General features: G+C 39.6%; 1 protein-coding gene across 6 annotated transcripts; it reads right to left on the reverse strand.

Moving 5' to 3' along the window:
* Positions 1 to 283: 283 nt before the first annotated feature.
* On the reverse strand, positions 284 to 2,451 carry LOC113356841 (syntaxin-23-like). Of its 6 annotated transcripts, none has more exons than XR_003363237.1 (5): positions 2,170 to 2,451; positions 1,463 to 1,559; positions 1,207 to 1,355; positions 918 to 1,088; positions 284 to 808 (listed from the first exon to the last, which is right to left on the reverse strand). XR_003363237.1 is itself a non-coding variant. In XM_026600069.1 (5 exons), exons 1-5 carry the CDS (start codon positions 2,286 to 2,288, stop codon positions 702 to 704), a joined length of 561 nt encoding a protein of 186 aa, XP_026455854.1. In that variant the 5' UTR covers positions 2,289 to 2,451; the 3' UTR covers positions 284 to 701. The 6 variants fall into 6 exon arrangements, 3 of the variants coding, with proteins under 3 accessions (XP_026455854.1, XP_026455855.1, XP_026455856.1); XR_003363236.1 differs by having other exon boundaries at positions 284 to 843; XM_026600069.1 differs by having other exon boundaries at positions 918 to 1,006.
* Positions 2,452 to 14,126: the final 11,675 nt, after the last annotated feature.

A 14,126-nucleotide genomic window follows, 5' to 3' on the forward strand; every position in this document is an offset into this window, starting at 1 on the left:
GAAGAGGCTGTAAACGGTCCTGCTCTGCCTTGTGTGAACCACCAGAGAAACCTGCCGGGACATTCATGGAAATCCAAGCAGCATCCAGGTTTAACTTATTTTGACAAACTCCTATCCAGGTTTAACTTATTTTGACAAACTCCCCGGGCTTGCTATTTAGCATTAGAAGCAATTCCTTAATAAATAAAATCTTCTTTTGCATAAAAAGAAAGAAAAATGAAACAGAGACAGACAATCACAAACAAATGCAACCAAAAATAACTGATGCATGTTAACTCAAATGTAACCATAAATAACCCGATGCATGTTAACTCGGTAAAATCTACTAATTAATCGTGATTATTAATTTATCTACTAATTAATCGTGATTATTAATTTGTAGGGAGGATTCGACCATACCGTTCAACCAACAGTAGTCTTTAAGCCGTAAGAGAACAAACCAAAAAAGAAAAGTATCCAACTATTCTAGAATTTAAGACTTTCTTCTTAATTAAGTTGATTACAGTCAAAAAAAGGATATTCAAGCATAGTTGAGTAGAACTATGAGCCACTGGCAACTTGCCCAAGTCTTGCAAGTAGTCTTCCCCCATCCGGTAATCATTATTTATTGCCTTGGACTATGTTGCTCCATGATCAAACCCAACAGGCCGATTGCCTTGGACTATGTTGCTCCATGATCAAACCCAACAGGCCGACAAGAGCTAGACGGTGTTATCCAGGGGATGTATTTCAAAAGTAGGGAGTTTAACTAGAGAAGGTTGATTGCGCTTGTATGAGACAAACCCGTTATCACCAAAATCACTTTCATCTGGAAGGCAGAGTTTTCTGGCCTCAGATATGTACCTATGTATGAGATATATATGAGAGAGAGGGAGAGAGAGAGAGAGAGGGAGAGAGAGAGAGAGAGAGAGACAGACCGACAAGAGCTACTCCGCCGAAACCCAGTTCTTCAATCTCGCCAAAACTCAGTTCTTCAATCTCACCGTCTAGTGGCAGCACATCCCGCCTGTATCAAAGATCTTACTATGAGGGAAAACGCAGGAGACATAAACACACAAATTTACGGAAGGACATAACTGGGATAACACCTGAACAGCGAACACAAGGGTGATTATAAGATCAAAAAAATACCCAAAAGAAAATACAACAACTCGAAGTTCTGGATATCACATGAAAATAAAATAACTAATCTCCTACAGTAATTACCTGGAAGGATGTACTGCACGTGGACCAACAGAGGCACATTCAGCAATGACTATCATTTTATCGGCAAGAAGTTGTGTTGCCTTAACTTTTTTTTTAGCTGCCTGGATATCTTTTGTAAGTTTAGCAAGTCGTGCTTTTCGTTTTTTTTTACCTGGAGGTCCTTTGAAAATTTAGTAAGATATGAAACAACTTCAAGTAAATCCACAATACCAAAGGCTGGCTGTTGCAAGAATTAAAAGTCAGTAATATATGAACTTACACTAGCTTTAGTATGTTGTTCTTTGTCACTGGCTCCTTGGAGTTTAGCTGTAGTATCACTCAGCAAGTACAAAATCAGACATCTCGTATCGTGCCTATCGGATCAAGAAAACTAAATATGAGAAGTGCTAGAGCATCTAATATCAAGCTACAATGTTTAATGTACATGAGATTTAAATAAATACAGAACCACGACTATTCCCTGTTAGGTTAAACATGCCAGTTGATTGGCATAGCTTTTGGTTCACAGCTTGAGGATAATGAAAGTATCAAACAGAAAGATGCAAGAGTTACCTAACATTCAGATGCATTATACTTTCTAGAGCTAATAAGAAAATAAACAGATACACTATAAACTACTACCATTTTCATTAGCAAACCAAGAAAGGTATATGCAAACTACAAAAATCAGTCGCATTTGGTGGAATACAAACTTTCTCCATAATAATTGAGATTGAATTGAAAAAAGGTCCACCATAAAATTTAACAACTGGTAACATAAAAAAATGCTCATCTTATTCATCTAACCAAATTATCAGAAATACAAACACCTTCTACCGATCTAAAATATCAACGAAAAAAAACCCAACTTATTTAGCATCAAACTATCAAACAACACTTATATCCAAAGAAAAGAAAGAAAAAAAAAATCACATCAAAACCAATCCAGAATTCACAAGAGAATTAAAAAAAAATACCACTCACAATTTCTGATGTAGTAGAGGTGTATCTTTAGGACCACCAAGTAAATTCACAAGGCGCTCGAATGTTGAAGCATAAGAAACAAGTTGACAAACACGATTCTCTATATCTTCAAAGCTCATTTTTTCCCCTTCTCTGAAAACCCTAGCAGCAAAATACCTATTTAAGATCTCTAAATTCTCAGAGATTGTACGAGAGTTTTTGTGATCTGGAATAGAAAACGAGAAGAAGAAAAAAAGCCGGTTGTCGCCGTTTCCAATCTGGGCAGTCGATTTGATTTCTGAAGAGAACGAAACAAAGAAGCTAAGGTTATCAGGGAAATATTTATAAGTGGAAATAAGGGATGTGCTCCCGCACTGCCGTGTGTATGGCCTTACACCGTTGGATTTTTGATTTATCAGACAGCGGTCACCATGCACCATGGTTGCACCTAAAGTGGTTACGTGTGACGTGTCTGTGTCGGAATTCAAAGTTGGACGACAGGACGAGCAAGTCTTTGCGTCAGACACGACAATAACATCATATGTAGCACCCGATGCGGACACGATGCAAGGCAGATGGGGATACGAATAAATTCACAAAAAAATTAAGGTCTACCACAACTTGACTCATTTCACTGCAACTCCTGAAGAAACTTGCGTTGGCTCTAAAAGCAGGTTAGCAGCACATACTCATCCGATTTTACTGAAAATCAAGAAATTCGAGTAGACTTAATGGATAACATTTTTGTTTTTCTTATTTCCTGCAGGTTTGGATATGAATTGTGGTGATTTCTTAGGTAACTTCATAGAAAATACAATAATGGAATCCTTCCTTTGAATCCTAAAACCACAAAAACACTAGTTGTTGTAGGTCCAAATGCTAATGCTACCGAAGTCATGATGAGTAATTATGCGGGTATCCCTTGTAAGTACATTAGTCCTCTTTAAGCGCTTGAAAGTTACGACGCAGTGACATACGAACCAGGGTGTTCCGGTGTTACCTGTGGTGAAGGAGATTTTATAGGAAATGCTGTGAATGCTGCAGCAAAAGCCGATGCAGTCGTGATAGTAGTAGGGGTTGATCAGTCAATTTGTGAACACATAAATCACGATGGCATCCAAGTGTCCACAAACAATGTTCGCATACAATCATTCATTATAAAACTGAGCACGGTATGCATAAAACTACGCAGGTGCGATGACTCTCGACTCAAGACCTTCGGGCTCGTCCTTGTCTAGTCATATGTTATTAACATTGCTAATCGTATAACATGATAAATAAATAATCGAAGCATAAACATAAAGACATAATGTAAAGTGCGAAATGTAAATGAGACAATGATTTACGTGGTTCAACACTGAGGCCTACATCCACGGGATTGGTGTTTCACTATGTATCGAGGAGTTACAAAGATAGTCAAATGACTTTAAGTGGATAACGACGCTATAGGAAAAATATGGATCATACTTACTCTTCTTATTTCTCTTTCCTATATTTCCCTAGTTACTCAAAGTTAGTCGACCCCTTCTCTCTTAGTGGAGAGGGGTATTTATAGGGTTACTACGTGGGATCTACTTCTGAGATCAGCTGTTATCTTATCTTCTCGTTCTTTGTGTCGATCCCGCTGGTATCTTCGTCTTCCACGATGCCCCCAACGGTTTATGCTTGGTGACGATGAGTCGCCTCTTCATCCTCCACAGGTTGGTCGACACGTATGCTAATCTAGGGTGTTTAATGCGGGTGGTTGGGTCGTCTGCACGCGCCAGATAATTTTTTGCTGTCCCTGTCACATCCGTGTCAGTTGGACCAACCCTCACCGTTGATTTTGGATCCTTCTCGAGATGGAATAAAGTGAATCCTTGGGTGTTCTTCAGTGCTTCGCAGTAACCCCTTCCTTCATGCTCCTCGATTCTCAGTCATCAGACCCGTCAGATGATGATCTTATACTGATGAAACGTGTTGCTTGGATATCCACGTGTAGCATCATATCTCGATGCTCCAGGATGTGCGTCCTCCACGTGTGTTTCTCCAGACACGTGGCGAGTGATGAATTATGTGCATACAATTTGCCCCTTTTATTCTGACTAAGGCGTCAGTTGAAGTTAGAGAAAAATCGTCTTCTCATATTCTTCATCTCTCTATAATAACTTCCCCTGGATTTTAGAGCACGTTTCCCACTCCTTGCAATAACTTCTTCTTGGATTAAGGGACGATTTCTACCTTCTTTAATGCTATCAATAGGAGAGAGAATGTTAAAAATTTGAAATAAATTTCATTCCTTCATTCTCTTGTCAGTTCATAATTCTTTCTCTCATGAACCTTCTCATTCTTCTCTTCTTGTTTTCTAGCCATTAAATTCCGCTGGTGATATTGTGAGTAAGATATTCCTAGGATTTTTCGAAGTTTGACTGTTGTTGTTTATCGTCTTCTCATCACACGCTTCATCTCATAAAGTTTTTTATATATGTATGAGATTATTTTTCCTTCGATCTTGATTGTTTGTTCATCTTCTGCTACTGTGTTCTTAGTTTTGTGATGAAGAAAAAATATACAAAGTATATATACTTGCCCCTGTTCTTTATCACAAAACTTATGGATTCGTACTCGAAGATTTAGGCTTGTCCACGATGTTTCCAATTAAGTTAGGGTTCTTCTTTTTCGGTGAATTTAGGGTTTTCAGTTGATATTTTTGATGAATTGGTAGAAGTTTTGACAAATTCTTATTTTATGATCTTTATCTGCTTCTGTTTGAATCTTTATCTTGTCTCTATGTCCCTTCGTAGATATGGCTGACCGTCAGCGGGCTCCCTATCAAACACCGCCACCGAGCCCTTATAGGTCTCCCCCGCATAGAAGTCCTGATATATTTCCACCGAAGGGTGCTTCGTCTAGGACTTCGTAGTTAGATCCTCGTGCCCAGAAGACTTCATCTACTCCTGGTCCAAGAGATTCATCTGTCAAGAAGGGGGATCAAGAGAAGGGTCCTCATGGTTCTAAGTATGCTGTCAATCGCCCTGCTCCTTCTCAACGTGTTGTGCCAACAAATACGCAGACCTCTTCGCTTCATCGTGTTGAGCCAACAAATACGCAGACCCCTTCGCCTCGTCGTGCTGAGCTGCTGAATGCCAAGCCTCTTCGTTCTATTGCTCCACCTACGATGCCCCTACAGAAGCTTACCGCTCCACCTCCTGCCGTTCCTGCGAGAGGAAAATCTACTAAGGGTGTCGCACCGAAGGCTGTTCTTTCAAAGAATCATCCTACCAAAAGGAAAGCTTCATATATGAGTCCCCCGAAGAGACCTTCGTCGGATCCTGCTGATGATTCGGACGCTGCCCCACTTATACTAGGCGTCACGGTTGGTAAAAAGAAGGTTACTTTCAAGCACGTAGATCTTGCAGCGTTCAAGGCGAAACATGAACTCGAAGCTTTTGAGATTAAGTTTTATGCTCCCAATGACGATCTTACTTATGATCTGATTTCGAATTATCAATACGATGAGTTTCATTTGTTAACTACGATGGGAGCCTTCGAAGCTGGCCTCATGTTGCCTTTATACAAGTAGGGAGATTCTTTCTACCATGATGTCTTGGCTCGTCGTGAGGGCTCCACTCCTCACACTCATTTCCGCTCGATGGTGCAGCTGACTGGAAACTTTAAGGAGTGATATCTTCGGCGCAAAGGAGAAACGATGATGACCTGCTACACTCCTGATCCTACTGAGAGTGACTGGTATACTCCTGAGAATTTCAATAATTCTTTCGGATATTATGTTAATGGTAGGAACCGTAAGCCATGGAGCGTCGGCCTACGAACCATTGCTGCTCCTCGCGGTGAGATTCGTCTCTTTAGCGAAGTAAATGATTCGAAGTTGAAGTATGTTCCTGGTACCGAAGGGACTCCCCAGCGGAAGCTTTTTCCTGCTCGTGAGCGGATAAAGCGTGATCATGATTATGAGTGGCATGCCACTGTAATCGAGATTGTTGGCCCTTGGGATTATGGCTAGGTGTCCGGTCCACATGGATGGCGTCCCACCGCTGACAGTCAAGCTCGTGAGAGTGCCCCGGCTCGTTATGGTAATTTCTGCCCTTGGCAGTTGAATTTTGAAGGCATGAATTTTGATTATGCCTACGATGCCGCTGATGTGGATGAAGAAGAAAGTTCTGATGCCACTCTTCCTTCGAAGAGTACTGCTTCTGCCAAGGTATGGCTTCTTGTTATATCGTATACTTGCCCCTTTTCTTCTTGGTTTGAATTTTCAATCAAAATAAGGAGGAAATATCCCTCGTAATAATTCCATGTCATATTTCTAGGTGACCAAGAAGAAGAAAATTGGGCCTCTTCAATCTTCTACTGCTGCGGTTGATGAAATAGAGGTTCCTGAGGAGGTTAACATCCCCGTGAACGAAGAGTTCATCGTGGAAGACGAAGATCTCACTGATGATGAGGAACGTACTGATACTTCACCTCATAATCACGAGGATGGCCGGAATATTGATGATGGTGTTGCTGAGGAGAGTATTGCCCCTGGTGATGGTGAAAATGTGGAAAAATAGCATGCCCCTGGAGGTAATGGAGTTGTAGGAATATAAGATGCCCCTGGTGGAGGCGTCGGATTTACTTCTTCTACGGAACCAATGAACGAAGACGTTGGTCCTCCGTTATCTATTCCCGTCGCATGTCAAGAGTTCTCCTTTGGAAAGATCTATTCCGCGGGTGATCCAATTGATATGGACGCTGCCTTGGGGTTTGCTTCAGAGTTTTCTATACTTTCCCTAAACGATGATTGGGATGTTCTTGGTGAGACCGTTGGGAAGAAAACTGTTGAGGCGGAAGAGAGTTCTGATGGCGAGGATGTAGATGCCCTTGCTGACAAGGAAAAAGTGGTTGGGGGAAATCCCGAAGCTAAGAAGGATTCCGATGCTGGGAAGAATGTCGTTGCTACTGAGGCTTCCGCTGGGGTGGCTTCCGAGGATTTTCCACAATCCTTAATGCGTGATGGTGATGATTCCATCCTTGAATGGTTGAAGAAAAAGAACCCGATGTTCGTGCCTAATCCTGCTCCGATAATCCCTGGTGAGAAGAATTCCGATGCTTTCACTCGTCGGATGATGCAACGATCTTCTGAAGGGAGAGTTGCGGAAGTGTGGGACAAGTATCTGAGGGTCACTTCTGCTAGCCTTCTAGTTGATCCCCCTTCTGCCGTTTCTGATATGATGGCCATAGCTGATGGGTATCGGTATGGTTTTCCTCAGCAGCAGATGTTTGAGGTAAATCATCGTAATTCCTTATAAATTGCCTGGTTTTTTGTTGTGATCACTTATCATCATCTATTTATTTAGAACGCAGATGATGAGAAGCGAACATTGTAACCATACTCTGTATCAGTTTTTCAAAGCGAAATCCCTCAAGTTGGAAGCCAAGCTTCGTCATAGGGAAGAAGAATTGTCCGCCGCGGAGGATGTCATCTCTGCTAGAGATAAAGAGATAGTTGAACTAAAGAACCGGTTGAAAGGGAAAGAACAGCTTGGAGCCGAAGAGGAAAAGCTTCGTGTTGAACTTGCCCTGGATCGTAGTGAGTTGGAGAAGGCCCGTAATGATGCTTCGTCCTCCAAAGGTTTGTATTATTATTCCACTTTCCCCTTCATCTCCCTTTCTTATTCTTAGCGCGTTGTCTGAGTCTCCCCGCCCTATCTTCAGCGGGTGATGTCAGAGAGTTAAAATGGCTTCAAAGTGAGAGGACACACCAAGCCTCTCGAATTCGGGAACTAGTAACGAAGATTAAGGGTGAGGCTGAGAAGTGAAATGCCCGAGCTGATGAACATAACGAACTGGTTGCATGTCATCGAGAAAGGTGGGAACAGATGGTCGATATGCAGAATAAATTTAACTCTGATCGCCGCCTATTTAATGGTGCCTTGCTGTGGACTCGAGAAAATCTTTGTGAGGCCCAAGAGGATAATTTTCGCTTGGAAGCTAAGATAACGAGCTTGGAGGAAGAATTGCATCAAGCTCGATCCTCCCCTGATCCTGAAGTCCAAAACTATATACAACGAATTGTCCGGGAGAGGGACGATGCCAGAGCTAAGGCTTGTGCCCTTAGTAATGCTTTGACCGCTTCTCGGGCCGATGTTGCTCGTTTAGTCGAGTCTGAAAGAAGTATTGAAGTGAATATGTACAGGCTTAGTAAGGGGATATAAGAGATAAACAATGAAGTCAACCACCTTCGTTACTTGGACTCCATGAAGCAGGTAGAGTTAGATGAGTGTCAATTTGCTCTCACGAACCGTCGATTGGATTATAAGAAAATATCAGACGAGTATGATTTCCTTGACGAAGCCCGCGACGCTGTAGTTAACGAATATGAAATAGCTTCGGCTAATGTCGAAGGTACACATTTATTTGGTCGTGTGTAGTTCTGTAGTTCCAGCCTTCTAACCTCTTGTGTTATCTTTTTTCTCTACAGAGCTCGAGGGACAGCTTCTCGCTGCAAATGAAAAACTTGAAAAAGCTCAATCTTCCTTAGTGCAGCAGGAGAGCCAGACTATATATTACAAGGGTCTAGCAGGGTCTCTTGATGCAGCGACGAAGGAGGCGGCTAAAGAAGTCACCCGACTGTCAACTCTGTTGTCGCAAGCTGAGCTGAAGAACACCGTTATTGGTTATAAGGCACGGTGTCAGCTGACCGAAGAGATTAACAAGACTCTTGCCCGGATTGAGCATGACCTCCAGACAGAACATGGCATCTTCAAGAATTACCCTCGTCGTCGTATGCCTGAGCCATTAACTCACTCTTCGGGTCCTTCTTCGGGTGGAAGCGTGCCTTCGTCGCAGAAACAAAATCCCGCTGGTCATGTTGAAACATCCAAAGAAAAGTAGATTCCCTTGTTTGTTACAGAAAGTTGATATTTGTTGATTACTCGGCTTCGGGCCATTTTTTGATATATCTTGTGTTTCTTGTGTACATTCCCCGATCTTGTAATCAACTTTTATGGAATAGATCATCGTTTGTTTGAGTATGTACAATTTAAATTTTACCTGCATCGTTAGTTCAGTTTGTTCTTTTTAGATAAAGCTAACTGTAGTAAGAAGTGAACTAAGTATAATGACAAGAAGTGTTTGATGACGGTGTCGAAGATAGGTACCTTCGTGATCGTCTTTAGACTTGTCTCCCCGCTGGCTAATCCTTGGACATAGGATTCCCAGACGTTGGGGGTCGGGGAAGCGTCCCCGGATATGTGGTGTGTTATTAAAATATTTACATGCATTCCGCTGAACCGCTGCCTTGTAGTTGGTTGGGTATCTCTTTCTACTTGAAGCCTTCCCCATGGTCTTACACTTATAGACGCTGATAGGGGAGTCTGGAGAGATTTTATATGACTACCACTAGTACAGAAGGAACTATAAATGACGAACAAGTACTGTTATAAAACAAGGTATATCACGGTTTTCATCTGTTATTCGAACCGTTATTTATTTGGTGTGACTCTTTATAAATGACAAATAGGGAACGTTATTAAGTACGACGCATAAAATTCGTGATTTAAAATCACGTTCAGAATCTGATATTAACTATGACGGTTATTATATGTAACATAAAATAACGGATGATCTATGTCATAAGAAAGTCATGGTTATTGTACGTGAAATATAATAACGGTTGATGCATGTTATTAAAAAAGCACGGTTTTTATATGTTAAGCAAAATAATGATTATACCTGTTATAATTCTAGGTATTTTCGTCAGTTCCGCCATTTTCTGGCTACTGATTCAGATTTTGGGAATCTCAAATTAATATAGAAATATGAAGTTCGTTCTGAAGTACATTTGGTGTATCGAAAATTCATCCATATTAAAGAAGGAAAGTAGACGTCAAACAAATTGATCATATTCACTAACTTTATTAATTATTTCTTAAAAGAAAATAGAATATTCGAACTCAAATTGGAAGACATATCCTAACAACTCCAAGTTACATCCTGAAAATTAAAAAAGTAATCAGACTACTGTCACTGCCGCTCTAACTTATCGCTCTCCTACCGGAGTCACACAGGCCTTGGGCCACTTAATAAACTCACCCCTCGAAACATCCCCAAGTACATCATCATCATCTATGACGCACAACATCGCACTTGGATCAAAGATTTCCACAATCATGCAGTCGTAGTGGTCATGAATCAGTATCTTAGTATCAACATATGCAACCACCTTTTTTCTATCCTCAAACAGCAAAGACCAAACGACGAAGGTGTCGTCCAATACCCTGTATATGTAACAAGAAAATTTTTAAGATACCATGATAGCTGCTGTTGAGAGCTATTAGAGATCTGATCATTACTCTAGCTATACATGAAGCAAATTCAAATTCATTGAAATTCAGTCAAACAATTAATGTAACACAAGGGCATTTTCTAGACTACTGTGCAGATGGTCACAAGGCGGTAATAACAGTATACCCATAAAGGGAAACTTCAGTGACTAACAAATTTTTCCAGTACAGTCTAGCACTTATGTCTTCAAGCATATGTTATATGTTGTTATCACCAGTTCAAGGCTACTACTTTAAAAACTAATGAAACCTACATAGTGGTGTGCTGACTACTTGAAGCAACGATTACTACTAACACATAAAATAAGACAGTTCTATAGAGTGTGGCAATATGATTATAAGAGAGAGAAAACAATTTCAAACCAAATCAGCAAGCATTACTATAAGAAAGCAACGTAATCACTACTAACATCCAATATTAAAATTCAAGAAGTAACTAACCTCGGTAACAACATCAGTTCCCAAACACTTTTGTGTTGAAGGATCTTTATCATATGTTTCCTTCACTAGTGCCTACACATCAACAGAAGCCAACCAGAGTCAGAGACCAACTGATATCATCAATATCAATAAACAATATAAAAAACAAGAGAACTTACAAGTTCTGCAGCTGCCAGTGACTTAGAAGACGGGGAATTATCATCTGGGGTGGCTCTATGTATCTTCAGATGACCAGTGGGGTTTTCCTTTTCTTGTGACAGGACAATGCATCAAATACTTGAAAAATTTTGCATCACAGGACAACATCTGTGAGCCATAATAAAGAAGAGGTTTACTGACAAGATAAGTGCATCAAAATTTTATTAGCTGCTAAGATAAGTAATTACTCTATAGCAACAAGCCTTGAAATCTCACCAGCTGGGTTTCTTCAGCTATTATTGCATTTTAAAAACCAAATGGATTGAAACTAATAAGTTTCAGTAGGAAGCAATAATGCATAGAATGAACAAGAACCAATGAAACTACTATAAACAAGGACTCTAGGCATACTAAAAACTTCCTGTGCTATCCAATTAGTGAAACAAATGAAGTAACATAAGAATAATAGCTTAAAAATGCAATATAGTGTTAAGAATTTACCATTTCATTCAAGCTTGTAGGGACACCTTTCCTACCACATGTATACTGATCCTTCACTAGTGTAAAAAGTGGTCGTACTCCCTCCAGTCATCTGAAACCTCAACAAACCTATTGAATAGGCAAAACAATCTATATATCAAGCAAAGTAATCACAATAAAATAGTTCAATACAATTATATTATTGATAACTAATAATGCTGCTTGAATCGAGGATGTTGAACAAAATTTCTCGGCATTCAAATACTGGATCATAATAATAATAACAATATCTCAACCACATTTGTTAACTAAACACCACTGAACATTACTAGGAAGCTAATATCAAATACCCTTGTTATATGTGTTTAGGAAGCTAATACCAAATCAAGAACACCAACTATGACAATCACAATCAAATAACCATAAACTTCCATTCAACGGATCTGGAAACTCTAATCAATTGATTTCCATTTGTATCATTGTAACCTTGTTCTATAAAGTCCAGAGGATGGCAACCGGCAAACTGTCAATTTATTAAATGTAAACAATGTAAGCTACTCCCAAGTAAATTGCTTACTGGTATGCATTTGGATACGAATAAATACATGCTCTATGCAAGAGTCCACAATGATTTTAGCAAAGGTATCTAGTTCCTAAGGCCTAAACACAAGACAAACATCAACAATTGAATAAACACAATGATTTCAACACATCTGCAAAATCCAATCAATTTATTTCCATTTCTATCACTGTAACCTTGTTCCATAAAGTTTCAGAGGATTAGTACCCCTTCAAGTTCATCAACAAGACGAACAACAGCTGCAACCCTAGTTCAGATTCAATCAGAGAGTCTGATTTGAAACCCATGCATCTTTTTAATCAAAAGTCAGAAGTTATTTAGCTATAGACAAGCATAAGATTTTATTATTACAAAACTATTAATCCTAACCCAATTCCAGATTCAATAAGAGATAATCTAATATGAAACTCATGCATCTTTTCAATCAAAAGTCATAAGTTATTTAGCTATAGATAAGCATAAAAAAAGATATACCTTTTTGTTTTTTTTGATCTCTGATAATCCCCACAAAAAGATATATCTCTTGACATCTCTCAATCGATTTTAGGGTTTAACTTTATAGCTATTCCAAAACACCAAGCGAGAATAATCCCTCCCAAAGGATTTTTTTTTGATTTTCATCCCACCCAAAAAATTTTAGGGTTCAAATCAATATAATTTTGACCGAGATTATTTCCGCAAGATATTCTTCTTCCATACCTTCTCAATATATTCTTCTTTACATCCTACGGCGATGCAGAGATGTTTCCGAAAATGTAGAACACAACTTCACTAATAAACCCTAAGTTTCTGCCAAAAATTAGATTGGGGAGAAAACTTGCCTAAGATAGAGATAGGAATGAAGTGAGATTGGGAAGAATTGATATAACCGAGGTCCGAGGAGAAACTGGAGATTACTCTTTTAACAATATCAAAGACACGAGTCTTCTTTCTTTTTCCTTTTTATCGTTTGCTTTTTTATTTTATTTTTTGTTAATAGCATCTAGTGAAGACACGCCACAAGTCAATAATTTGGTCTTTCATTTTTAAGGAGCTTTGACTGTAGTTGACCGACACCAATATAAATATAATAATAATTATTTTCCTTTTAATAACTAATTAAAAAATCGTTGAACTCGGAACTTATCTTCTGGTTTTGGGCGTTAACTCTTATGTTAGAATGGAACCTATACGACTCTACGGATTTATGGCAAGCAAGCCGGTGTCTGTGCTAAGCCAGTAGTTAGCCGTTTTTGTGGTGTGGATAGAATGAAACATATGACCCTATGGATTTTTGGCAAGTAAGCCGATGTCTATGCTAAGTGGTTAGCCATTTTTGTGATGCATAACAAAATATTAATGGGGGCGTATTTAAACTTATTTTATCCGACAGATTTGTTCCGTGATATAATGGTTCATAAAAAATCACACACCTACAAGTTTATCACATTTAAAAATAACGGTTTTTTTGCGTTGAATGAAGGGTCCCACTATTTTCATATTATATGACATGATTTGTTTGTAATACCCTAATCACACAATTAATCTGTCATTTAAAAACGTCATTTATAGCCCCTTCTGGACTAGTGTACTTTCCCCAATAGTGTTTGCAAAATTTTGTTCGTTTGATTGATAGGTTGAGGTCTGCTACGCCTCGTCCGGAGATAGAAACACGTCGAGCAGGTACGCTGCCTTCTTCTTCTTCTGGTACTCTTCACGCAGGTGCAGAACTGCGCTGCCTTATGGATAGTATGGCTTGAGGTATTTAGCATTCCATGGGTGTCTGAGGACTTCTCCTTTTAGATTACGCAGGTAGTAAGATCCATTTACGGCAATGTCATGTATTATAAATGGTCCTCCCCTTGATGGTGCTAACTTGCCCCACTTTTCCTCTCGCTGGTATTGTGGTATGGTTCTCAGCACATAGTGTCCTTCTACAAAGTTCCTAAGCCTAACCTTCTTGTTGTACTCTCTGGCTAACCTTCGTTGGTAGTTTTCCATCTTATGTAGTGCTGTCTCTCTTCTTTATTCTA

This window comes from Papaver somniferum, chromosome 3, assembly GCF_003573695.1.
Source record: "Papaver somniferum cultivar HN1 chromosome 3, ASM357369v1, whole genome shotgun sequence".
NCBI lineage: Eukaryota > Viridiplantae > Streptophyta > Magnoliopsida > Ranunculales > Papaveraceae > Papaver > Papaver somniferum.

What these genes read in the sequence shown, in the direction of transcription:
- LOC113356841 (XM_026600069.1), bottom strand. Translation starts at nt 2,288, where the DNA reads ATGAGCTTTGAAGATATAGAGAATCGTGTTTGTCAACTTGTTTCTTAT. An exon ending in CCTCTACTACATCAGAAATT is followed by an intron (nt 1,560 to 2,169) that starts GTGAGTGGTATT and finishes TTGATCCGATAG; the next exon opens with GCACGATACGAGATGTCTGA. An exon ending in AACATACTAAAGCTAGTGTA is followed by an intron (nt 1,356 to 1,462) that starts AGTTCATATATT and finishes GGACCTCCAGGT; the next exon opens with AAAAAAAAACGAAAAGCACG.